Below are 25,434 nucleotides of genomic sequence, written 5' to 3'. Positions count from 1 at the left end.
ATCTAAGTACTAATTTTGTAAAATCCTTCTAGTACCCAGAAGGCCAGTGACTATTAGCTGAATGACAAAGCTCCAGACCTGTAAAACGTTAATTATCACCTCTATCACAGGAGAAGTAATGATGTTAAATCGTCCAGTGTTTACACATTGATTAAACAATTTACATATTTTGGGAGACAGCTAATCAGTTCACCACCAGTACGTGTTTCATCACAGGTATGCTACTCCAGGATGTCACCTATGTACTGAAGAAGTCTCCCGACGTCCAGACTCCAGGATTTTATACGTATGTGAATACATTAGACGTTGACCTTTCCTGACGGTTCCTTTTAGCACACATTTTTCTTATATCCTTCATTTAACTCTTGAAACTCGAATTGACCCTACCTGTTTCCAAGGTTTCAGTGAGATGCTTAGTCTCAAGCCATATAATAAGAAACTGAACAGAGAGCTAACGTATACTAATGCATATTAAACGTGGGCTAACTTGATATCTCACCCACTCGAAGATGTCTCAGACGACTTGACATTATTTGTACACGGACAGTCCAAACTTGTACTTCCACTGTAGACATTTTAACAGACATCCAACCATTGGGTGTGCGAACCATTCTGCAAACTTGATTGAGACAGACCGAATGAGACGTTTTTAGACTTGTGCATAACTAGGGTTAATTAGTAAGTGAGTTAAACATGACAAGACACTTTTGCCTCTGTAACTTTGGAGTCGTTACTATCAAGCAGATTAACCCACTTGGTAAATCTTACTTTCAGGTCTGAGAGGGTATGTAAGTAGTATTCATATGCATATACTCTCCATTATACTATCATAATTACATTTTTCTACCTGCTGTTCATGTCCACTTCAAGATCTCCAATATGTTATATTTATATATGTGTTTGATAGAACCACGTTTCACTTCTTGTACTACCTAACCCTACTTATGTTTATACAGGGTCTATGCAACATACTAAGAGCAGTGGAAGAGTTTTCCTGTACAATATGTGTTTTGTTGTGTATTACCTTCACCTTGCCCTGAAAGTGCCATTGCTGTATAAGCAAATGGGTGAAATATGTGTTTGCACTGAACAGATTGTATTTTAATCTGAAAATCGTTGCTCGTAACTCACCAGAGAACTATATAATAATCTAAAAAGTCAACAACCTTGTGTAACAAACAATTGTTTTGAAATGTTGAACTACTATTAAAGAATGAACGTTTAAACTCCTGCCTTAATATAGCTGAAAATGTTTTGAAGGATAAAATACCTTATTGGATCCCAGTTGTTCTTTCTTGGGTACCATCTTTCCTTAAGCATTTGATCCCTGTTCTGAGGACTGAGGCTTTTCCCAGTCAAGTACAAAAATGTTCCACAATAATTAACAATCCTAATTTTAAAAAGAGAAAAATTCAGGAAGTTGGATTTCTTTCTGAGTGCCTCTCGGTGTTATCAATAATGATTTCGAGTACAACATCTTTGCAGATTGGCAGCATGAGGAATTAAAAAAAATAAAGAGAAATAATTCCCTCAAATAATAGCATATGTTTTCATATTTGTTTACTATAATGCTAATGTTTTCATATGACTCAATAATTGGCATATATAAGAGTGCTGATAGGGCTGAAACCTGACAGGTACTCAAGTATGATCATGTCATTACCGGGTAAATAAATGTGGAAAACATGAATCACTATTTTATTTTTTTACAGAACACTCAATAAATATGGATAAATACAGAGAAGAGGAGCAAAAAATGAATCTAGATACATTCAGACTGATATAATAGAAAAGCATAAAAACAGGTGCTCTAGTTGTAATCAAGACCACATTACATGGCCTCTGTTAGCACCTCATACATTTGCGGTTAGTTCAGCCATACAGCGTCAAGAAGGACCTTTCTAGGTCAGCTTAAGAAGATAACATTACCATAACACCACAGTCAATCCAATAAGGCTTTAAAAGCAGTGTAGGAGTTGACAGGAAGCTGACATCAATATGCTGTACTTTAAATTCATGTATAATTGCCCAATATAAATTAAGAGTACCATGTGTACTCTTCTTGTATGGTACCTCCAGAACACGGCAGTCTGTAAATCAGCAGAATGGGGCAGAGGGGGATTGTGGCACCACTTTCCTTGCCAGAGGCCCATCACAGTCTATTTTCACCCATACAATTATGTTAGGGTTATATGAGCAGGCATTGAAAGGTAGCTAGCTCTGCCACCAAGGATTTTACACTCCAGCACCATCCATCCATCACTGTCCCAAATCTACAGGCAATTAATGTCAATGTGCCTTGTACGAAGGCATTGAGTTTGCACCTTGGATGATTGAGACTCTCAAGAGCCTGTTGAAACTATGATGTGAATGAGTTAAAGGTAATGACAGAAGTTTCTAATGGCCTTTTCAAATTGGTTTCACTGCCATGAAGAGTGTGTCTGTTGACCACAGATAAAGAAGGGGAACCTTTTCAGACTTGGTGGTGTTTTACACATTGGGAACTATGCATGAGGTACGACACACTGGTGCAATTGAATGCAGCAGGAGATCTGTGGTGATCTGTGGCGATGCCGAGCATATTCCCTTGAAGCCTGACTACAAACCCATGTGATCCTCCTAGAGAATTGTCATAGTCTGGCACTAGGGGGACAACCTGTGGGATAATATATTTATTTTTAAGTGAATAAAGCTAGAGTGTGGTTAGTTATTTTACATCTAAAATCTGCAGCAATCGAACCAGTAATTTAACCAGACTTAAAGTCCATAAGCCCAAGAGAATTTTACTTGTGTTCCTCAAGATGCTATCACTCTTTATGTCCAAACACTCAAAGACCTGATATGTAACTACAGCCTCCAATGACAGCAAGTATGCCAACAGACTCCAGGTTTATTTCTAGGTGAACTCAAACCAGGAAGCTTCTGACTGTTGGGTATAGAAGTCATATGAAACAGAATTACAGAAAAGGTTGTATTATGTTTCTGTATGTCTCTCATAATTTATTGAGACAACCTCAACTCTATATCATGGACCTATTTTACATATTACCTTAAGGTGGCTTTAGCCTAGTTGTATCAGTTTCTATGGGTAAGTGATGTTGCCTAAACATTTTTAAACCTAGCTTTCTTGAGGTCTATACAGCATTTCCTTCAGATTTCACAGGGTTACAACCTGTCTCCCCAAACAAAATGGGATCCCTTATTTAGCCCTATTATTTGATTCTTACCAGCAGGTTTTTGGTAGTAGTAATTGCATGCACTTAACCGCGTTCAAATAGTGTGGTCACTATGGCTGCTGTTATTGCTTGTGTCCATTAGTACCCCTTAATAACACCTAATATATACAGGGAAATATTAATGTTTATAGGCTTTTGCATCAAGGTATGTCTTATTACACAGACCATTTTATTTGTTGGGCCAAATATTGTTCTGTCAAAAATACTAAACAAGCGGCCTAAGCTCTTCCTGAAATCATCATCTAAAGCACTTTGAGGTGACAGAGTGTTCTATATGTGTAGATATAGGTTATCCTAGTCTTTAAGGTAAACCTGAACTATAGAGTTATGTTCCAAAACACTTCTGCTCCAGCCACTTTAACTGATGGCTGAATGTGATGTTATAACCCATTGCTAATGTGTTCAATATATTCATCACATCAGGACAAATTCAACTGTTTAAGATAATCATAATTCCAGTCTTGAAAATGAAAATGGATAACTTCCTAACAATGATTGACTTATCTTGAATCTAGAGGGAGTAGGTAAGATTTTTGGGAAAGTCCTGGTCATAAGGCTGCAGACCCGTGTTGATGAGTTCAACTCTGTTACTATGCAGTGTTTGGGAGGGTCTGAGGGTTAGATCCGATGGGTAGGTACTGTGGTGCAGGGTCTATATTACTGTTGGTAAAGATATATGCTGGCAAGATAGATACGCTCATTGTTGTGATCTGCATGTTTTATGTCCCAATCTTAGCAAGTTTGACTCATTCATCCTTCTGTGTTCAGTAGAATGCAAGCCTGATTAATGAAAAACTTCTGCACCTCTATGCCTTATGTATCCCAAGGTGAATTCAAATTTCTAGTTCAGTGCACCAAATATTATTAGGCAAGGCTGCCTAGCAGTGGTAAACAGTTTTCTTCAAGATTTTCATTGATGATTTGGAAACAATCCCAATAAAGAAACTTTGTTGATTTCCCAAAGGACGATGGAGTCCCTGTGGCTCGTCTGTTGATGATGCAGATTGCTTGGTCTAGTCCAAAGTGCTCTACGGTATCAATTAAAATATTTTGCCTTATGAAAACATTTGCCCCATATTAATTGGGTGCAGGAGTGTAAAGCTCTTGTAGTTGGGAGGGTTGCTGGACCTGGGACTGAGCAATATTTGATTTGAACCGACCTCCCGAAGTAAAAGGAAAAACCTTAAATAGAAGAAAATGACTGTAGATATAGAGATGGGTAGGAGGTTAATTTTGTCTTTTAAACCAGTATGGGCTCTAAATACCTCTGTGAAACGACCCACAGACCCTGAAAGTTAGTTGGATTAAAAGGTTCTATCCCCGGAACGCAGTTGTAGCTGAAATTCAGATTGAGCATGTTACCTTTGCAATAATTTTGTACAAAATTTGCCTCCAATAATGCACTGGTCTGCTCCTGTATCCATAATGATCCACAACACCTTTGGTTAATTTGCTTCTAGTAGAAAGTTTTATGTGGTTATACCCACTATTTAATTGCATTCTTTACTGTTGCACAAAAATCAATCCGTGATTTCTAAAGCACGGCTAATCACCAGTAGAGTTTTGAGGCACTATTTGCGGGCGTGCTGCTCAATCAAAGAGCCAGGTCCTGAGGTCCTTCCTGAACCGCTTCAGTGATGCGGTCTGCCTGATTTTGAGAAGTAGCATGTTCCATGTTTGAGCTGTGAGGTAGGAGAGAGATCTTCAAACTGCTGTGCTTTTCTGGATCTTGGGAACAGCTGCAAGGGTGAGCTGGGAAGAATGGAGATGTCTGGGTACGTAGAATGCGAGGCAGTGGTTGAGGTATGCTGATCCTATGTTGTGTAGTGCCTTGTAGGTGTGGATCAGGAGTTTGTATGTGATGTGCTTGTTGACTGGGAGCCAGTGTAGGTCTCGGAGGTGGGAGGAGATGTGGCTGTGCCTGGGGGTGTCCAGGATGAGTCTAGCTGCTGCATTCTGGATCCTTTGTTGTCTTGATTGTAGTTTCCTGGTGATGCTGGCATAGAGTGCGTTGCCGTAGTTCAGTTTGCTAGTGACAAACTAGTGTGGGTGACTGTCTTCCGCGTATTGGAGGGAATCCACCTGAAAATCTTTTGAAGGCGTCGGTGGGTGTGAAGCGCAAAAATACTGAGATCAATATAGTGCAGTTTTGTCCTGCAAGATTTATAGTTCTCAACTGGTTAGTAATGGAAGAGTTGTGCCCACGATTCATATGATATCCCATGGTATAAAGCCAAAACAATTTAATTGCAAGTATAATAGTTTGAATTTAAAAGAGCGGCCTAATTAAATTTTTTCTTGTTTAGCGGTGCAACTGTTAAGGACCTTTTCAGCTAAAATGTTATACATATTTTGTATTGAAAACATTTTACTGTATGTATTATGGCACTGTATGCATGCTTTAAGGAAGACATTTCCAAATAAACAGTACGATTGTTAAACTTTCTAAAAAAAAAAAAAGGCATTTTTGTTTTTTTCTGTTTCATCTTGACCTGGTTGCTGAGTTTTTCCTTAAGGGTGAAATAACACCCTGAAATTTAATTAATGGCATATAGATGCTATCTGGGAATGTCATTCGAAAAAATCAGATCTTACTATCTATTAAACCTCTTAATAGTGGCAACCAAACATATTGGGCTTGAAATGGATCAGCAGAATGGTTAGGGCCAGGCCCTAAAGATATTGAAGATCCATTTACTTACTTTTGTAAAAATAAAAAACCTTGTTCAGTGGCTATTGTCTTGTCCTTTTTTGTCATATAATCTGTAGCGATAGCTACGAAAAGGTAACTATCTAATGCTGTTTTTTATCTTTTTGCAGGATATGAATGTTATGATTCACCATCTGAAAAACAAGTTGACATAGAGGTCTCTCGCAGCCTGGACCATGTTGCTGGTAACAGGGGTGATGACAGTCAGCCTTCCAAAACCATCCAGTACAAGACTGCAGAAATGGCAGATGCAATGCTGGGCACAGACTTTGGCAGTCAGTATCACTTGCCACTCTCAATGATTCCTGGAGGATCAAGAGATGTGTATGAGAATGAGTCTGAGGAGGGCACCTGTGAAGCCATAATTGAGGGGGATGAATGCCGAGCTCCTGAGAGCATCAGTACTTCTGATAGAACTGCTGCAGATGTTCAAGGAGAAGAAAATCCCTTGATTGCTGATCTACTACCTGAATCCTTGCAGGTGAGCTCTGCCAAAACCGAGGAATCGAACATCACAGAAAGTGCCAAAACCCCAAAAGTGAACTGTGAAGAGAGAAACATTACAGACATAGACAACTTCACGTTACGGATACTAAATGTTTCACAAGTAAGTTCCTTTATTTTTCCGTTACACTAGGAACATTTCTAAGTGTACAGACTGCATGATACTTTCCCTTATGTGATGCTCTGGGAAATAATCTGGAAGGAGTGCACAGAAAAGACAGGACAGCAGAGCACATTTCTTCCTTTTTTTGATTTTACCAATAATTTGACCTCCATAGCCCTGAAAATGTGTGTCAGATGCAGATGTGTAAGCGGAGACTTGCATAAATATTAACTTGCTTCCATAAACGTAATGCATCAATGCATTTGTACTGTGTATCAAAATCTTTATTTTATTCAAAAGGAAATGAAGAAACCATTCTCTACACCACCACCAGTTTTGGCGGTGTTCCACACTTTTTCCTTCTTTGAAGATGTTTGCTCCTGCTTGATAGGTGTATATCTGCAACCATGTTTAGGGTCAGAAACTACCTGCATAAGGCCTGTAGAGACCCATAAACATGAGAAACTTAGAATTTTAAGCACCAGTGTGCATTTCTCTCCACCCTGGAACATCCACAATCACTTCCTATTGAGAAGATTTAGACATTTGAGAGAATATCTAACATTACACAAAATGGGTATTGATGTAAAGATTGTTCCATCTAAGATTTGTTAAAAGATCATACGTCTCACCGTCTCCTTCCATTTTGTATAAATTTGAATGTAAAGGAAAATGATGGCCTTAGAAAACAGGAGATTGAGCATAATGCAATGAATACAGTAGCAGGAAAAAAATAACTGGTCAAGTCTGCCGAAAGCTCTGAATTCACATATTCCACCAGCATGTCTCTAATAGAAATTGTTTTCTTCGAACATATCTTGGCTGGAACATTTTCCTAATATGGACGATTTGAGTAATATTAGTTCTGAATCCCCTATAACCTGTTTACAAGAAACATGGTTGGTGAAAAGTTATGATCTATCACAGTGTAGAGCGCTTTGCATTCCAGCTTTACCATCACATAAATATCATGCCAATGGTTGTCTTTGTATATTACTAAGCTGATATTAATGGGTTATATGGATATAGGTAATTTTGTTGTTCATTTTTATTGCGCAAAATGTATTTCCCCCCTACAAGCGATGTTAACACAGAATTAGCCAATTGTTGCAAGAATTAACTATTTTATGTGACATCAACCCATTTGCTGTTCTTATTATAGTTGAGCTATACCAGTTTACTAATGCAAGATTTGCTAGAGCCGAAAATAGTTCAGCATTGTAGACGATATATCTAATTGCTGTTGAGGGAACTCTTCATATAATTACTACTAATAACAGTTGTCCGTGCACTGCGACCACATGGTATTTTTATTGCTAAAAATGACACTTCTAGCGTAGGCCCAGTTGGTAAGGCCTTTGTTTATCCATCATATCCTTTCCAACGGTAATCCAGATTCCTGGAAAGGAAATCATGTTATTTGTTTAAAAGGAGAGAAAAATTGAACGTAGAAAAAATATTAATCCATCACGTTGCTGGACATTTCTGGGAAAATATTTGGTAAAGTAATTTTTTCCTAACTGTTAGATTGATAAATGATAAGTAAGTTTATTAGTGCATAGTTAGTTTAAAACATTGCATGTTACATATACATAAAAGAAACAAATAAAATGTCACCATACTACATAATATAACCACTACAACGTATGGATACAAATTTGACTAATCAAAGAAGTTGAATGTAAAAATTGTCCTCATTGACAAGAAATGCAGATCTAGACTTAAACACAATGACCCAATGTGTTAATGGCCTAAACCTAAAATAATGAGGTGACCGGGGCTAGCTGGTCACTAAAGTGCCAAGGGAACCGGAGATCAGTCCTAACTGTTCAGTGCAAGTTCAATAAAGCTCTCTATGAATGCAAAACATAGGGGAATCCCTCCTAGGTCGCAACCAGTCAGTTGAGCACATTTTTAATTTGCAGGAGGAATTTGGTAGCTCTGGCCGCCAGCCATATGTTATGCCCATTCAAAAGCACCATCAAGGCTGTATGACAAGATCTAATTCGTAAAGCTTTCAGTGGGGAACATAACAATTTCTTTCTCATTGACGTGACCGCTGGACAAATGCACAAGAAATGTAAAATGCTTTGAGTCGACAAGCCGCAAAGGCGGCAAGAAGGGTCCAGCCAAGTTTGGGTCCACAATGGGACCAGATCTGTAGACTGGAAAACAAACCAGGCAGATTTGAAGAAAAAATTCTGGATTGTGCAGTATGTGTATGTAGGACAAACCAGCTGTGATGTTGTCTCACCATGTCTGCTTTGTCAGCTGCCCAAGAATAAAGTTTGGAAACCTTAATATTTTTTCTTCGCAAAGGGAAAGCGATATTGGTGTCCAATGCTGCTTGTAAGTTTAAGTTGGTGAAGGCTTGCCTGAGTACAGATGACCAGCATGAGCTATCGTTGGGTTGCAGCACTATTTCCATCCAGCATAGGGCGGCCAACGTTTCAGCGGGAGCAACTCTTGGTTCCCAGCACATATTTATTATTTCCCCCCAGTGACTCGGAGCTTGATGGAACAAACCAAATTCCAGCATCACCTGAGCTTGAGATGAATGCTTCTGTAGATGGAAAATATATTTAAGCAAAACTGACTGTAGCCGGTTAAGCAGAGGGGCCGCACGCCCTTTAAGTAACTCAAATCTGTAGGTTAACAATGGAAGACATTTCGGTCCAATAACCTGCAATAAATAATTATGCGATATACTGCCCAGTTTTTTTGTAACATTACAAAGGCAAAGCGTAATTTGTGATCCACCCCTCATATTTGCAATAAATGCTCTTTATAATACATCCAGCGTTACTCCAAGATATTTGTAGTGTTTAAACACATAGGGTGCCAGTTCTGTCCTGCAGAAATTCAAGACTTCATGTTTTTTTGTTTGTACTGGGCTTATTTTTTATCACAATCACCTTTTAAGACCTATCCCTTTAAACTATAAAGTCCAGAAGCAATGTTTATACTATTTAACTCAGAATAAGTATTTATTGATTGTATTAATTCTTTTTTTCAGCTCTGTAAATGAAAATGTATTTGTTTTGTAACATTTGTGTATATGTAATATTTTGTGGAAATGTTATAAATAAATACATAAAAATAAAGAAGGTAAGATAGAGGTTTACTCACACTTAAAACAATCGGAAGTCTTAAGAGTGAGTATATTTATTTAGAACAAAAATCATTCAATTTATTCTGTGTTTCAAGAAGATTTTTCTCTCATAAACAATGATTGCACACCCAAGCAGTATAATTAGTTTGCTAAATCTGTCCCTTGGTGTTTTTTAAATTTGCAAACACATTTGATGTAATGCATGTATGGCTCACTGATATGAGGTGGCAGAGCCTCATCTTACTTGTGTCTAACAATCCTGGTTGGATGGTAGTCACAGTTATTTGTCACAGACAGTTACTACCTTGGAAGTATCATTCAGTCAGGCCCTCCGTGTTACTTTACTATGAAATGAAGAGTGATATTACTTTTGGACAACCTTGTTGTTTATATTTGCTTACGTGTTTAATTGTATTTGTAAATTTGTCTGTTAAACCCATTTGAGGGGGTTACTGGCCCACACAGTGGTGGCTGAAGCCATTTGCCACTGGCGTCCTGGGGTCTATCATACTGTGGATCTGCAAACTGGGCCAAGTACACCCCTTCTGTACTTGACTATTAATGTAGTGAGTGCAAGCGGTCAAAAGCTTCTTTGGGTGGCAAGGGCTCAGAACTCAACAGTCCACCAACACGCAAACACATGGAATGTCCAGCACAATGTCTATCTTTAGCTAGAAAGAAAACTACTTCAATCGCACTGCAAACAGAATACCACACAGTTTAATAAAGGTACAAATACAGGGTTGCAATTTACAAACCTAAGTAAGATGCTGGCCTTTCCCCAAGTGCGCTCTTCCGTCTTTAGGAATTATAAAGTGCATGAACTCTGGTATTTTTTCCAAATTTGAAAATGGCACTTTCTGCAAGGTTATCCCCAAACATTTAGCCTGTCTCCTCCTATTTTTGTGACCCTCTTTTTGTTGGGTTTAGGACCCTGGGCACTTTGCCACTGCTAGTCCGTGCTAAAGTGCATATGCTCTCGCCTCTAAAACTTGGTTTAATTGGTTTACGCTTCTTTGGTTTATTTAATTTACCTGTAAGTCCCTTGTAAAGTGATATATCATATACCCAGGGCCTATAAATTAAATGTTACTAGTGAACCTGCAGCGCATATTGCAGCACCCACAGAACTAACCTTTCAAATTTGTCTCAGGCCTGCCACTGCAGTGCTTGCATGCATAGTTTTCTGCTGCATTCAGTTGGCAAATCAAGTTACTTGCCAAGGCCCAAACACCCTTTTTACTACTCCTAAGTCACCTCTGAGGTAGGCGCTAGGTAGGGTGCTGTGGGCAGGGTGCTGTGTATGTAAAAGGTAGGACATATGTTTCTATGCTTTAAATGTCCTAGTAGTGACAAATAGCCTATTTCGTTTTCATTATTGGGAGTGCTGCTCCTCTCATAGGTTTGTATTAGGAATTCCGTTATATATGTCTGAGTGGTAATTTGGGATCTGTGAGGAGTAGCGTGGGCATGTTTGGTATGTTTGTAATGGTAGTGAGAAATCCTGCCTACTGGTGTGGATGGATTTTACATTACTATTTTGGAAATGCCACTTTTAGAAAATGGGCATTTTCTTAGTGCTTATAACTTTATTGCTTCGATGCCCGACTCCAATCCTCATCTGGGCAGAGTGACAACTCTACTTGGTGCATACTTTCCAGACAGCCATCACACAGGAAGGTTTGGGTGTGACAGAAGAGGCACTTTCATACTGATAGGCATCTGTTAGGGAGTCCAGATCCTCTGGGTTTGCGCCTGTTCCCAATATGTCCACCACTTGGCAGCTCCAAACTCTACTAGCCGTTCTAGCACAGAGTTAAAGAATGGCCAAGTGGGGGAAGGGGTTTTAGGTTGGGAACAGCGTGGAAGGAGACCTGTGGAAGGAAAAGTTAAGAACACAATAATCAGAATATACACTTTGACTTTCATAAGCTTTGTTCAGGATAGCTATGGACTGATAACATGAATGATCAAGAGCCTTTATGTATCATAACCTTATTAGCTTTGAGTACCTGGAAAATATATAAGGATTATGCAAGCTTTCATATGAGCGTTTCTTTAGAATACAATCTGAGGCTCTGAACCTTGAACTAACTCAAGTTATTCTTTGAATAGAAACTACTTAATAACAGTGATCAATAAACACATTAGTTTTCAGGAATAATATGCGTTAGGTTCATGAATGATACTGCAAAGGCACACTATATCAGTAATCAGCGAACACATTGGTTTTTAGGAATAAACTGTGGTAAGTTCATGAATGATACTGCAAGGACACACTTTGTCTAGATCTTCAAGATTCAATTGCTTAAGAATTATTATACACTTTAAATATCAAAACTGTGCATCAAGATTTCAATGTCTAGAAATGATCGCGCTTTCTGCCGATCTGAAACACAAGGGTTAAATGCCAAGAATGACTTTCGCAGTCTGCCATTGATTCAACCATCCGGATCCAATGTCAAAATACGATTGCGCACTCTGCCGATCTAAGTTGCAAGTTTTAATTGCCCAAATAAATTGCGCACAATGCTGCCGATTCGTTCATCAAAGTTCAAATGCCAAAAGATGATCGCACACACTGCCGATCTGAACTACAAGTGTTAAATGCCAAGAATGAATCGTGCACACTGCTGCCGATTCAACCACCAAGGTTTAAATGCCAGGATACGATCACGCACTCTGCCAATCCGAACTGTGAAAGTTAAATGCCAAGAATGAATTGCGCACACTGCTGCTGATTCACCCATCAAGGTTTAAATGCCAAAATACGATTGCGCACACTGCCGATCCGAACTGCAATAGTTAAATGCCAAGAATGAATCGAGCACTCTGTTGCCGATTCAACCATCAAGAGTTAAATGCCAAGATACGATCGTGCACTCTGCCGATCCGAACTGCAGGAGTTAAATGCCAAGAAAACCATTGCACACTCGATGTAACCAAAAGGCCCAAAACTTGAGTATTTCTGAAAACGGAGTCTGGGCCTAACCCAACCTCTGTCTTACCGCCCTGCTTGAAGATCATCAAAGGAAATGGAGACAGGGCCTGGAAATCCTAGGTAGGCCTTCGGAACAGGAGCTCAGGAAAATGCTGCTGCTCTGCACCGGGACCTCTGAATAGTGAGCATGTGGAGCTGGGCTGGGTCCCTTCAATAGACCCAGGCCCGCCCACGTGCCACACCCAGCCAGGCTGCAATAAGAGATTCTTAGAATAGGGACCACACCCAGTAATACTTCAGCAAAGCTTTGAAAATGTGCAATACATTGCAAACAGCATTAATGATGTTTCAACATGAATCCCTGCAATGCAAATGGTTAACTTACTGCATTAATACATAATGCATGAAATATTACATTTCATAAGAGTTAGTTTATTGCATTACGTCGCCCGTAGAGCGTGCACTGTCCTGATGTTGACAGCATCCTGCACTGGAGAGAGGGAGGGTCGTTCACACCTTACATGTGAATAACCTGTGTCCTGCCCTCACACAATGGACTGATTACCCCCTTCTGATGTCTGGGGACAGGGCAGGGTTGAAAGGGTGTTGTCCTTATCCCCTGAACAAAGGCATAAGTACAGGAGCTCTGACCCCAAGATTTTAGAGCACGCTTGGAACTGGGACTGAACCTTTGTCAGAAGGACTGCTGGACTGCACAAATGATTCATCTGGACTGGTCTTCTGTTATTGCTTTGCTGCTTGATGCTGCTTGGCGGCATGAAGACTCCCTGAATTGCTTTTCTGATTGTCACCCTACCGTCAGTGTGCTCCCTGACTCTGGACTGTCTAGGCATTGCTGGGCTGCGAAGAGGAGCCACCCTTAACTGTCATTGGGGCGCTGACCCCTCGGTCTACTGCTGCCTGCCTTGTGTTCACCCTTCCTGTGTTCTCCCAGGGGCCAGCGCAGGGTTGGTGTTGCGGTGACTCTGGTCCCCTCTGTGCCCTGGCGTAGTGCTCCCAGTGCATGGTATGCGTCTTGGATCATTGCTCTTTCTTTATGAGTATAGAGACTGGCGAGTGCTTTGGGTTCCATCCACCTGGTGGCATTAGCATCTGTTGAGCGTTGTGGGGACCCACCACGTTGTACTTCACTGGTGCGTGGTCAGCACTCTGTGGTTCTCAGCGCACCTACTGAAGCTGGGGAGGGAAGCTAGAGCCTGCTGGTGGCAGTGAAAAGCACTTCCTCAGCCCGGCGCACCAAGTGACTGGAGACAGAGCGGGTCCTGGGAGGGAGGAGGTCGCCAAACAAGGCAGCTGCGCCTCCCAGTGCAGCCCCGGGGCTGCATGTTGCCTGCACAACACCTGGAGCCATGCAGAAGATTTCCCTCAAGTGAAGCCACTCTTCCGGGGAAGTCGCAGAACCCAGTGGAAGAGCACTGTGGCACTGCATGGAGTGGAGTCTAATTTGTGGGGTATTTATTGTGTCAGTGGTGTGTTACGCAAACGCTTTACACATGACCTTTGGGGTTAAGCCTGACTGCTCTGTGCTAAGCTAACGGGGGTTAGCGCAGGTTATCTTTGGGTGTAACTTGCTCGCCCTGAGTAGAGTGGTGGTTTCTGCCTGGCTTAGGTGCACACCCTAGCCAACAAGAAACCCCATTTCTAACATACAGGCATAGACATTAATTAACCACATGTGCAGTTCTCGCGGGCTTACCGCTCTGGCTAATTCACAGTTCAGTTAATTGTCTTTCGCCACAAAAAGTTAATGGGATAAAAAAGTCTCTTGCTCACATGGCATATTTCTCTATGCGCTCAGTCTTTCAAACAATTTACACTTACGCCCTGCTTTTACTTCTTGCTGGAACTGCAGCTGTTATGGTGCTGGCGGACGCATAATTTGAATCCATTCCTGTGTCAGTAGTTGCAGAGGTGTGGCACTGTAGCAGCAGCCTCACTGGTGTCTCAGACTGGTTGCTGAATCAGTGCCCCAGGCTGGTTTGGCAGCGCTTGTTTTCATCAGTTGTGAGCTCCCAGGCTGTTTGCAGGCAGGCACTCCGGAGTGCCTTAGTAGTTGCAGCCTTAGGGCTGGGTCTTCAGTGGGTGATCAGTCATCTTTGGCTGTTGTGGCCTCCTAATCTTGTTTTAGTCATTATCTTCTCTGCAGTTGCAGCGTACCAGCTTGGTCTTCATGAGATTGTGATTGTATTTATATAGCACTTTCTACACCTGACGAGGCGTTGAAGTGCTTTTCGGCGAGTAGCATGCTATTCTGGAACCCAAAAGTATTATTGGTGGATTAGTATAGGGAAATATGAGTACAGTATTAGCATTAATATAGGGAGGTATGAGTTAACTTGAGTGGAGGACATGTGAGTCTGTTAGTTGATTTGAATAAATTAATGGAGGGATAGAGGAGGGAAGAATCCAGAAGTGTTATTTGGTAGATCATAGTAGTAAGATGATATTTGGGTTAGTAAAGGAGAGGTGGAGGATGGAAGAGTCCAAAATAGATCCCACTTGTCTCAGTACTCAAACTCCCACCACACACAGAGTTCTACTACCACATGTGCTACACACCTTCACTGCAAATACACATAGAATGTTAGCACAAAGGTCTGTAGTTCAATCTAAAGTGAAACTTCACATATGTGGGGACAGTAGACAGCACTGTATACCGACAAAGAAATTAGGTCTAGTCATAACTAAGGATTCAGAAATACTCAGTTTGCTTCCACCATCGTTTTATGTTACCCAGGGAATGGACAGTAGTTCCGTTCCGGCTTAGTGGGTCTCCCCGGGTCACATAACAGGCTCCGGGACCTTGGACCTAGATTAGCATGGCAAAACAAAAAGTTACAGTATCAGTTGCACAACAGTTGGACACTCAAGGCAGGATTGCATGCCCTTTTACCATGCAAGGGATATTTCTGTCTTAACAATGTAAATCATATTGGTGAAGGACCATTAATGCTACTGAAATGCAATACGTGCACATTTTAAGTTGTACTAATTTTAACATATACTTTTCTCAAGGTGCATCCTGTCTCCGGTTCAAAGTGAATTACAGAGATTTGACATTACTTTTTTTTAATCCCTTAAGCAAGGGTACCTGTGTGGGCACTACGTCATTTGCTCAATGTAAGATGTGCGTTTTGATAATGAAAGTAATGTTTTTACTCGTAGACATAATATTTGTTTTTCCAGTAATTTCTTAGTCCTCAATTCTCTGATTTCTAGTATATTAGAATCTAAGGGACCAAACGTTTTAGGAGCTGTTTTTATTCAATTGAATGAAAGTTGTTGCAACCAGCGTCTTTTTACTAGTACATACTATGCAAGTTTATACAAAGTTGGCTGAATACATATTGCAAAAAAATAAAAAGTGATTTATGGAAGCACTAGAGTTAATCTTGACCACCGATATTTTCAATAGGCATAATTCCGTAGTTTTTTTTAATCACTCTACTGTTACATACAGGGGCCAACCACATGCAGATCAGTCTTGCCCACCCCCACCCTATCCAATAAGGGCCAGTAGAGCAAGATCCAAAGTTTGCATGGTTCTTGCTACTGTTGTTTAGGATGTTCAGCTGTACAATCACTTTTGGGTCTGGACAAAGCTTGTTATGCATTTGGTTGGTCCAAGTTCTGTAATGGCACTTGCAAACTATAAATTGCAATGTAAAGACAGTGCATTGAGCAATTAGCGAGTGTCAGCTGTTATGTCGAACACCATCACATCAAGGGTCTTTACAGCACAAGTTTTATATTTGGACTGCCATTACAGTGTATAGCATTGCATCTGGAGTACCTTTAACATTTTTGTTTAAATTTTATTAAATATAATTTTGATCTTAATATTGTAATTACTTTTTAAATGATAAGATTAGTATTTCATATGTTTATTAATGTATTAATTTTAAAATACCACTACCTATGCATTCTAAATACCCATACCACCTCTAGCCAAAGCCTATTTCAAAACTTTAAAAAAACTCCTTACTGCCCATATAGGCTACCTTTCTCTGAGGCTTAAAAACCTCTTACTACTACCATGCTTATATATTAGTATTAAAAATGAATTACTTATTTGTTTTGTAAATTAAATGAAAACAAACGTATTTAAACATTAACATTTAAATCTAATCCCAGAGTAATTTTTAACGTATTTATAAATTTTTAGCAACAAATGACTTACAGCTAATGTAATTGTATATATTGTTTTAATTACATTCAATGTACTATCACATTTTTTTTTTACATTTATACATAGGCACAGACTATGCACTTACCTGCTAAATAAAGACCCAAAAGGTAAAAACCTAGACATCGATTCAAGGTAAATACTCCAGATGTACTTATCTGTGATGTAACAAACCTCGAAATAATGCCTCTTATGTAGTGGCAGCATACCTATTTAGCGGTGGGTCATTTAGGTTGTGTCTGTAATGCCAAAGCAAGCCCATTGCGTTGGCCTGTTGTTATTTGCAAACCACCAAAGACTTCCTGGTGCATTTAGCCATGTGCTGTGTAATGGTCTAGTGTGAGGATCTCTAAACAGAAGAAACGATTGATGTATCTTTTTGATAATTGTTCTCCAGAGAGATGAGGAATGATAAAGTTGAGCATTTTCATCTTAAAATACTTCTGTTAATTTTGACTGGAATTGTGGTCCTGACATGGTCCATCTTCTAGACACATCAGTTAGAGTTTTGAATATTTTTTTTTTTTCTTGCAGGACTTGATGGAGTTTTTGAACCCAAACAGCAGTGAATGTACTCTGGTATTGTTTTATACACCATGGTGTCATTTTTCAGCAGGACTGGCTCCTCATTTCAATTGTCTGCCACGTGCTTTTCCCACCCTCCATTTCTTGGCGCTCGATGCCTCTCAGCATAGCAGGTATTTTCTCAATGAATGTAGAGAATTGGAAAGCATTTGGATGTTATTGAATCATAACTTATTGTTTTTACATGATTAAAGTCTCATTATAAGCATTACAACATCAGTAGGTGAAAGTCTCTACGCCCTAACCAAGACACCCTTAATCTTGAATTGATTCACACAAAAACCCTGTGGAATTTTGGAGTTGACAGTGGCAGAAGAGGCCAGCACCCCCATATACTGAAATAAGGGGAGCAATCATGACAAATAAGATAAAATAACATTTTTGTCATATTTTGTTTTTTGCAGTGGGCACGAGGTAGTTAATTTCTCTGTAATTGGTTTCATTCTGTTCCCATACTTCCTTAACCACTTAGATACTGAGCCAACTTGCCCACCTACTAACCCAAGTGCTGTGCACTTTTTTGAATGTTTGAGGTAGTTCACGCTTAAACCAGTCAGCAAACCCATGGGTGAACCTGGCAAGTCATACATTTCAGAAAACAAGACAAAAATCTGAATTCAGGAAGGGATCAATAATGTATATTGATCCTGCTTTACCCAGGGAAACTAATTGTGGACATAAATTATGTAAAAGAAATAGGAAAAAATTGAAATAACTTACAATGTTTCATCAGTAATTATTTTCCCCAATAGCCGTTATACCAAAGTAATGTATTGTTATGGCTGTCGGACCCTTCTGGTTGTAGGGATGTATAGTGTTCGCTTCTCAAAAATACATGATACCTAGAACCAACAGTTGAGTTGCAGTATGAAGGAAACTTGTGTATTTATGTTTTAAAGGTGTCCATGAGACTGAGTTTGTATACAGTTGTTATTTCATTAACTCAGAATTTGAGATTACCTCTAGAACTCTGACGTGATTAAGAGGGCATTTTTCAAACTCAGTTCTTTCTTGCACAGTAGCTTACAAGATGGAGGGAAATCCAGTTGATAATAACAAATGTTCTAATATTCTGGGTTCCCATACTCCCCCTGATAAAAAAAATGGTACATCACTTGCATGGCTGGGCCTATCACTTGTGACAGGAAAAGTCCCAAAACGCAAAATGGCGACATTTTGGCAGTGTGGGTAGCTGCAGGTCTCGGGCCAGGGCATCACCTCCATCTAGGGAAACCTGCCAAACCCTCCCTCCCATTACTGATAACCCAGTACCTATGAGAGTCCAGGGTGGGGTGAGGCAATGTTCTGGAATCTGTGGGAATCAACAATATTCTTACCATCCAGTGTTTGCACACTTCTATTGATAAAAACAATACCTCACTTGTGTGGTTGGGCCTATTTTCCTTTTATAGGAACAGATAAAAATTAGTACCATATCAAGTCAATGTGGTCTTTGTATGGTACCCAGTTTGATCTGTTCATGTACTGGCAGACTGGGGAGAAATCCTCCAGTCCTCCTTCCCGGTAGTGCAGAGACTGTTGGGTCTTTAGGGGTAGGGGAGGTCAGGCACGATTCCAATATGGGTGACTCCCCCACAGTCTTAAAAGATAAACTAATTGCTGGTGTCCGGTTGGGTTTTGGCCCTTCCACCTTCTTATTGGTGGTAACCCACCCCTATTCTGCTCTGATGGAGTGGAAGGGTGACTGCTGCAGCCCTTATGGGTAGGGGCATGGCCCCACCCCTTCCTTTTTCATTTTTTTATGGTGTCTAGTTGGGGGTGGGGGGCTGGCTTCTGCCTCCTTTCTTCACCTAGGAGACAGATTGGGTTTAACACTGCTGCATCAGTTTCTGTGCAGTACTCTTGCCTGTTTAGTTTCAACATTACTCTACGCTTCTTTGTTGGGATTTTGTTCTCTACGTGCCCCATTTGTAGAGTTTAAGGAATAATTATGTTTAGACCTTTATGCATTCAACTACCGGTTTAAGGAAAAAAAGTCTCCCCTTTGATGGAATGTGAGATGTGTGCAGTATGTGCTTACTTATTATGCAGTGGGCTGGTTCAAAATTATTCAAATGCATTTTGTGTCCAAAAAGAAACTGCTGGCTGAACAGGCCATAGGAAGACTAATTTAAATGAGTGAACATTAAGGAACTTACATTTTCTCCTCAAGGATGCAGTAGCAATAAGGTTTTTTTTTTTATCTTTGAAGCTCTTTATATATTGTGAAGCTAGTTAGTGTTAAATATGCATGTACCACTTCTATCCTAATTAAGGCCAGTAACATTTCAAAAGTTGTTACTTTGAGTATTATTGCATTCATCAAACGTTTAGCTCTCACAGAGCAATTTGATGCATTTATAGAAATAATGTACTAAAGCACAAGCATATGGCATAACAACATACAAGATTTGACATGCTGAAGTAGATCCTATTGGGTATTAATCGACATTTTTCAGTTGGTTTATATATAATATAATGGTTGTGGGACGTAGTTATGACAGGTTCATAGCAAATCATTTCCCTCTCCTTAAAGTATGCCACTGTATGTCCTTTACTGTACAAAACAATGATGGATGGAATGCTTGAATTAATCTTAGCCTCTCGTAATCACTCAGTGCTGCATCCCAATCCTTTGTTATTTTGCCCACCATGCCACTTCAGTTTGGACCCAATTGTTTGCAAATCTGTCTTCCCCCTGCTCCAGTCAACAGTCCAGCCTGAGCTGCCAAGCCAGGTGCTCCCTGAGCTGGAACACAAGCAACCCAGGACTGGTTTCGCCCTAATGACAGCCTCATCAGCTGGGTACAGTTTGGGTCCAGTGTGTACAGGACTCAAGTCTGGGCATACATGTCCCTGTATGTTCTTCAGCCAGTGCGATTTGAATGTCCATGACATAGTTAGCCCTTCTCTATGACCTTAGTAATCCAACCTTGACAAATCTCCTTAACATATGGGACTTCTCTGCCTGGAAGCCAAGTAACCAAAGCATTGGGGTTCTTGTTGGTCTAGGATCTATCATATCATGAGTAACTTAATTCTTGGACAATAAATTATTGATCGCACCTTCCCCGTGCCAGGTGGGAAAACGCAGCTCCCAGAATTACATATCTCTTGACAGAAGTATGGCAGATTGATTGATGTGAATAAAATATTACTCAGTTCTCAACACCCTAATCTCTTTTCAATTTCATTTTGGCAGTTGAAAATTCTGCAGTAGCAGCAGTACCTAAGGCCAGCACCAGCCTGTTCTGTCCCCATCATGCACAGCAATTGCTTCAACAATAATTATGTTGACACACCTCTTTCACAGTCTTGTCTTGAAAGTAATGTAAAAGAACAGAGCTTGTGGCATGATCATACCCCCACCTAAATTACAATAAAGCATTCAAAAGTCCTGACCATGTTCTGAAACAAGTCACAGATCTACATGAACATCAGCTGTGAGAAACGTTTGCAGGAATTTGGTTCAGATAGTAAAGGTACAACCTTAATTCCTAAAGGGAGAGCAGAGCAGCAGAACAATGCAATCTGAATGTCACCAGGCTATCCAGGAATAGACATAATAATATGAGAAGTATGATCATGTTGTTTAGCTGTGTACCAATGCTAGATACTAGAATATCCATGTTGTTACAATAGGTAGAACAGTTAAAACCAATAAAACAATTGGTTAAAACAAAATAATGTAGCATTATTAAAAAAACTGCTGCCTGCTTTATGATCTAATAGTGCGGAACACAGTGATTTTGGGAGTTCATGCACTGTTAGTTTCAGTTGGTTGATGGTTTGAGCAATTGATAAGCTGAATTCAAAATATTTGTGAGCCTGCTAATGAAAGAATTAGTCTGCAATAAGAAACACCATCTAATTGCCTCATTAATTGTGCGTATGTTTGCTTTAGTAAATGTATGCAGTTATTTACTCTGTATGCCTACCAAATACGGACAGAAACTAATAATGGGATCGAAGGATTCTCCAAGACCCTTCAGACTGGATTAATGGCATTAAATCTTCTTTGCTGCCTCCAAGTCTGAATCAACGCATTGTTGCCTTGCCAGAAAACAGGAGAATATTAGCTCCGAGTGTTGGTATTTCAATAATGTTAATCTCGGTTTTCATCTCTCGGAATATTCCACTCACGCTCTGCTACAATCACAAACATGATTAATTGAATTACTAAGACGATTTGAAGAGTCGATGGAGCTTGCAGCGTGGTGTGGAAGAATGTAGATTTTATAAGGATCTACCATTTGGCATGTAGATAGTATTCAGCTCTAACACACTTCTATATAAAAACAAGAGAAGGAGCGTAGAATTCAAAGCAATAATGGATGGTCCAAAAGCTCTTCCTGCATGGGTGTTTGCAAATTGTTTCACTGAATTGGATATAATATTACATTTTTGTTTCCTCATATAACTATAGTTAGCCCTGGATAGTTTACTATCTGTGGTTTTTCCCATATAATTTTTTTAATTTGTTTACTTGTTTCATGCATTGTTGTCCTAGTTTCCACACTAGTTGTTTTCTATTTTTCCCAGAAGCCATTACTTTCGTTTTTGTGAATTCACGCTCAATCCATTCCCAGTATTTTATTTAGGCAGTCTCAACAGTTGTTGATGTAGGCCAATTGACGTTTGTGAAAAAGCCTCCAGATCATCAGCATGAATCAAGTGAGTAGTAGCTTGAATACCTAGTTTTGGAGAGTCAGGATAGTGTGATAGGTTTGAAATATACAACGAAAACAGAAATGGAGCTAGAACAGACCTGTGTTTTACTCCATTCTCCCTGTAATCGTAGGACATACACTTGTTATTTAATAGTTTGATTCTTTTCTAGGTTTCCTTGTGCCAAACAATTATAAAGTATAAGAACGAATGGTTCTAATTACTTGCTTGATAGTTTCCCCCATAACTGATCAATATAGCATACATAAAGAGTATTTTCCCTAGGCCCCTTTCTCTCTAACAAGGTAAGGGATATGATGGTATTGATCGTAGAGCATCCTGTCTGAAATTCAGTTTGATTTACCGTCAAAAGCTTATGGTCATTCACCCAGGCTGTTAACTTATTCAGTAAACATTTTGTGAATAGCTTACCTTCTCCATCAAGAAGTGATATAAGATGAAAATGTTTAGCATTGTTTTGGTACCCTTTTTATGTATCGATAAATTGATTGAACTCTTCCAGGATGATGGAGTCAGCCCATGAGTATTACTTGTTTAAATGAGCAAATTTGTAAAGCGCTCCACAGAGTTTGATCATGCCTCACTGCAGCAACAGTTAGGCCATTTGGGCTGCTAGTTCATAATGTTCGTCTGTTTTATTACCAGGGTAATAATAGTAAGGATTTTGTTACAGCAAGTTTTCATCGAGAATGTGGAGGAAATGTTATGTGAAAAGATGTATTTTATGTACACTTGTCATATATCATTTGAAATTAAATAACAATTGGAAATTCTATAAGCAGAGGTACCAGGCCCAATCAAAGACCAAAACAATGTGCAGTTTTGTGTTTTTATTATCATGTGAAATTTAATCTATGCTTTTTCTTGCTGGGTGTTCTCAATTTGTCTTATAGCTAGCCTCTGTTTATATTGAAACTATTTAATATGGTAGTCAAGGTTCACAGTTCCTCGAAGATAGTGGTTCCTCAACCTTTTGACTTCTGTGGACCCCCACTTTATCATTACTGGAACCAGGGACCCCCACTGAATCATCATTGGAATACGGGCCCCCCCCACTGAGTCCTTCCGGGAAGCTTGGGACCTAATTTGCCAATATTTGATATTTTTTAATTTTCTAAACAGTCGCGGACCCCCTGAGAAGGCTTCGTAGACCCCCAGGGGTCCCCGGACCACAGGTTGGGAACCACTGCTCTAAGATGTGTTGAACGTTTTTCGATGCTGCCTTTTTGCAAGAGTTACTAAATGACAGATCTTTGGTCGTAAGTTATCGAAAAATAATTATTGCATGATATATTGGAAATAAAATGAGGTCAAGATCAGTAACAACTCCCTGTCAAGCGTCCAGATGTAGCCATTGTTTGCTATGCTTTGCGCAAAATTCTAGATATAATAAAGTCCTGATGTCTCATTTGTGATAATGTGAGATCAATGCCCCAGTGGAAACTGATTTTTCTATTGTGTAAAGAAAGGTTATGAATAGTCTGTGCTAGTGGAATAATCTTGTGTCGTTTATAACGATATAGTGAGATACGCTGGAGATTATGATTGCATTCTGGTTTTGCTATTATTTCAAAGATTTTACAAAATGAAAGTTGGAATAGTGTACAAAAGCGGAATTAATTGCAATTTGAAATGTATTTATATCTAAAGTCTGTTTTGGCCGCTGATCATTCCTTTTTGCGCTCAGTTTCCCAGATAAAATAGAAAAATGCATTTGCATTTTTAACTGTGTTTATTTGTATATTCCACTTTTCAGATAGTTCAGTGTTGTACGCCACATCAGACGAATCATCTGATGGAGTTCCTTAGTGGATAAAGATTTTCATTGAAGTCATCTGTCAAAATAGTGGTGGCATTTGCATAAACTTCTAAAGTTTGTTCGAGCTCCTCAAAGATAAGATTGATTTTAGATTTGTCCTTTTTCAGTATTGCGGAAGATAGATTTTGACCATAAATAGTTGTTTTTCCATCTATTCCCCCAGAAAAACAATAAGTATTTTGATACTGAGCTGCTGGCAGTGCTTTTCATATGGACGTTGTTATTAAAGTTAGTAAACCTCCACTTCCCTGGCCCATTGTTTTTCTTTACTGCCTTACTTTCAAATTTTTAAAGTTGGGTAGGCTAAAATTGAGTGCTCCCAAGAATCTTGCAGGCAGAGCACTTTGTGCTGATATAACAAATTAGTAAGTTTTCACCATGGAATTGTATTTGTCGTTCCATTCCTGCCATATTCCATGACTAGTCGTATGAGCAGTCATATGTACTATATATCAGTAGATTAGTGTTAGGAGACATATGGAAGGCTAGGGGTTCTTGTAGGTGCTGATTCAGTTATTGTTGATGTAATTACTTGTCCTTGTTCGGTAGACAGATCTTTCTGGATTAGAATTTTCTTATTGTCAGTATCTTTTAGAATTGATTGCGTAGGACTCTTAAAGTAGCTTGGCCTGTTCTGTTCTGATATAGCAGATATATGGAGCATGAGTATAATAATTCTTCTAAGTATGAACAGATATTTTGGTTTTGGAACCTAGATCCAGCTGTCTTGCCCAGATCTTGGATGTAAGGGATTCAGTCGCTCAAGTGCTATGAGTAGGATCCCCACTTAGCATAATCAAGCCCAATATTGGTAACATGAATATATTTAATATCACTTAATTCAGGAAAAAATATTGGTATATGGTGTAGATTGGTCAAGGATAATCCTCACCTGAGATGGTAGTACCAGCAAGACAATAATAGACAGGATTTATTTATTTATTACTATTCCTGTCTAGCCCTGACTGGACCCAGATTTGGTGCATTGCACTGTGACAGGATGGCAGTTTAGCACAGAGCACGTGTTGAGCCATGATTTCACTTTCGCAGTTCAGAGGAGAGATTAAAAGGATCTCTTTGTTTTAAGTGTCTGTAGTATGAGATGATAGATGGTCATCCTAATTAGGATATCTGAAATCATTTGGGCAGCAGTTTCAGTATTTTTAAGTGATATTTAAAAATTGAGTTGAGTGTCATCAGCACGCATGTATAAGCAATGACTGAGAGTTGGTGAGATCCATGTAGTGACTGATAAGAGTGGGTGTGTCAAGGGATGCATGTAGAGGTCAGTCCTTTACTTATTTCTCAGAAGCTCTGAGGAAAGGGAGATTCGTCCCATCCCTTTCTGAAAGCCACAATGCCTGTCCTGATGTTACACTGATTACACAGAGGAGCTTCGTGATAAGTAGTGCCTGACAGCACCAGAAGGAAGAAGTTTAAAGGCACAAAAAACCTTCAGTGTGCTGGGTCCCAATTGCCGGGTAGTTCTTGCAAAGCTAACCTTTTGGATCAGAGCTGGCAGGACTGG

At 39.6% G+C, this 25,434-nt stretch overlaps 1 protein-coding gene across 2 annotated transcripts in view; it reads left to right on the top strand.

The window, feature by feature from the left end:
• TXNDC15 (thioredoxin domain containing 15) overlaps positions 1 to 25,434 on the top strand; it is a 47,151-nt gene that overhangs the window by 6,567 nt on the left and 15,150 nt on the right. For both annotated transcript variants that reach the window (XM_069199242.1, XM_069199243.1), the window contains exons 2-3: positions 6,057 to 6,553; positions 17,348 to 17,511. In XM_069199242.1, the coding sequence (XP_069055343.1) occupies positions 6,057 to 6,553; positions 17,348 to 17,511 (661 nt within the window). The remainder of the gene's footprint in view (positions 1 to 6,056; positions 6,554 to 17,347; positions 17,512 to 25,434) is intronic.

This window comes from Pleurodeles waltl, chromosome 7 (genome assembly GCF_031143425.1).
Source record: "Pleurodeles waltl isolate 20211129_DDA chromosome 7, aPleWal1.hap1.20221129, whole genome shotgun sequence".
In the NCBI taxonomy this organism is placed as follows: Eukaryota; Metazoa; Chordata; class Amphibia; order Caudata; family Salamandridae; genus Pleurodeles; species Pleurodeles waltl.
Note: the sequence above shows the minus strand (reverse complement) of the source record. Positions and strands in the feature narration are given on the sequence as shown.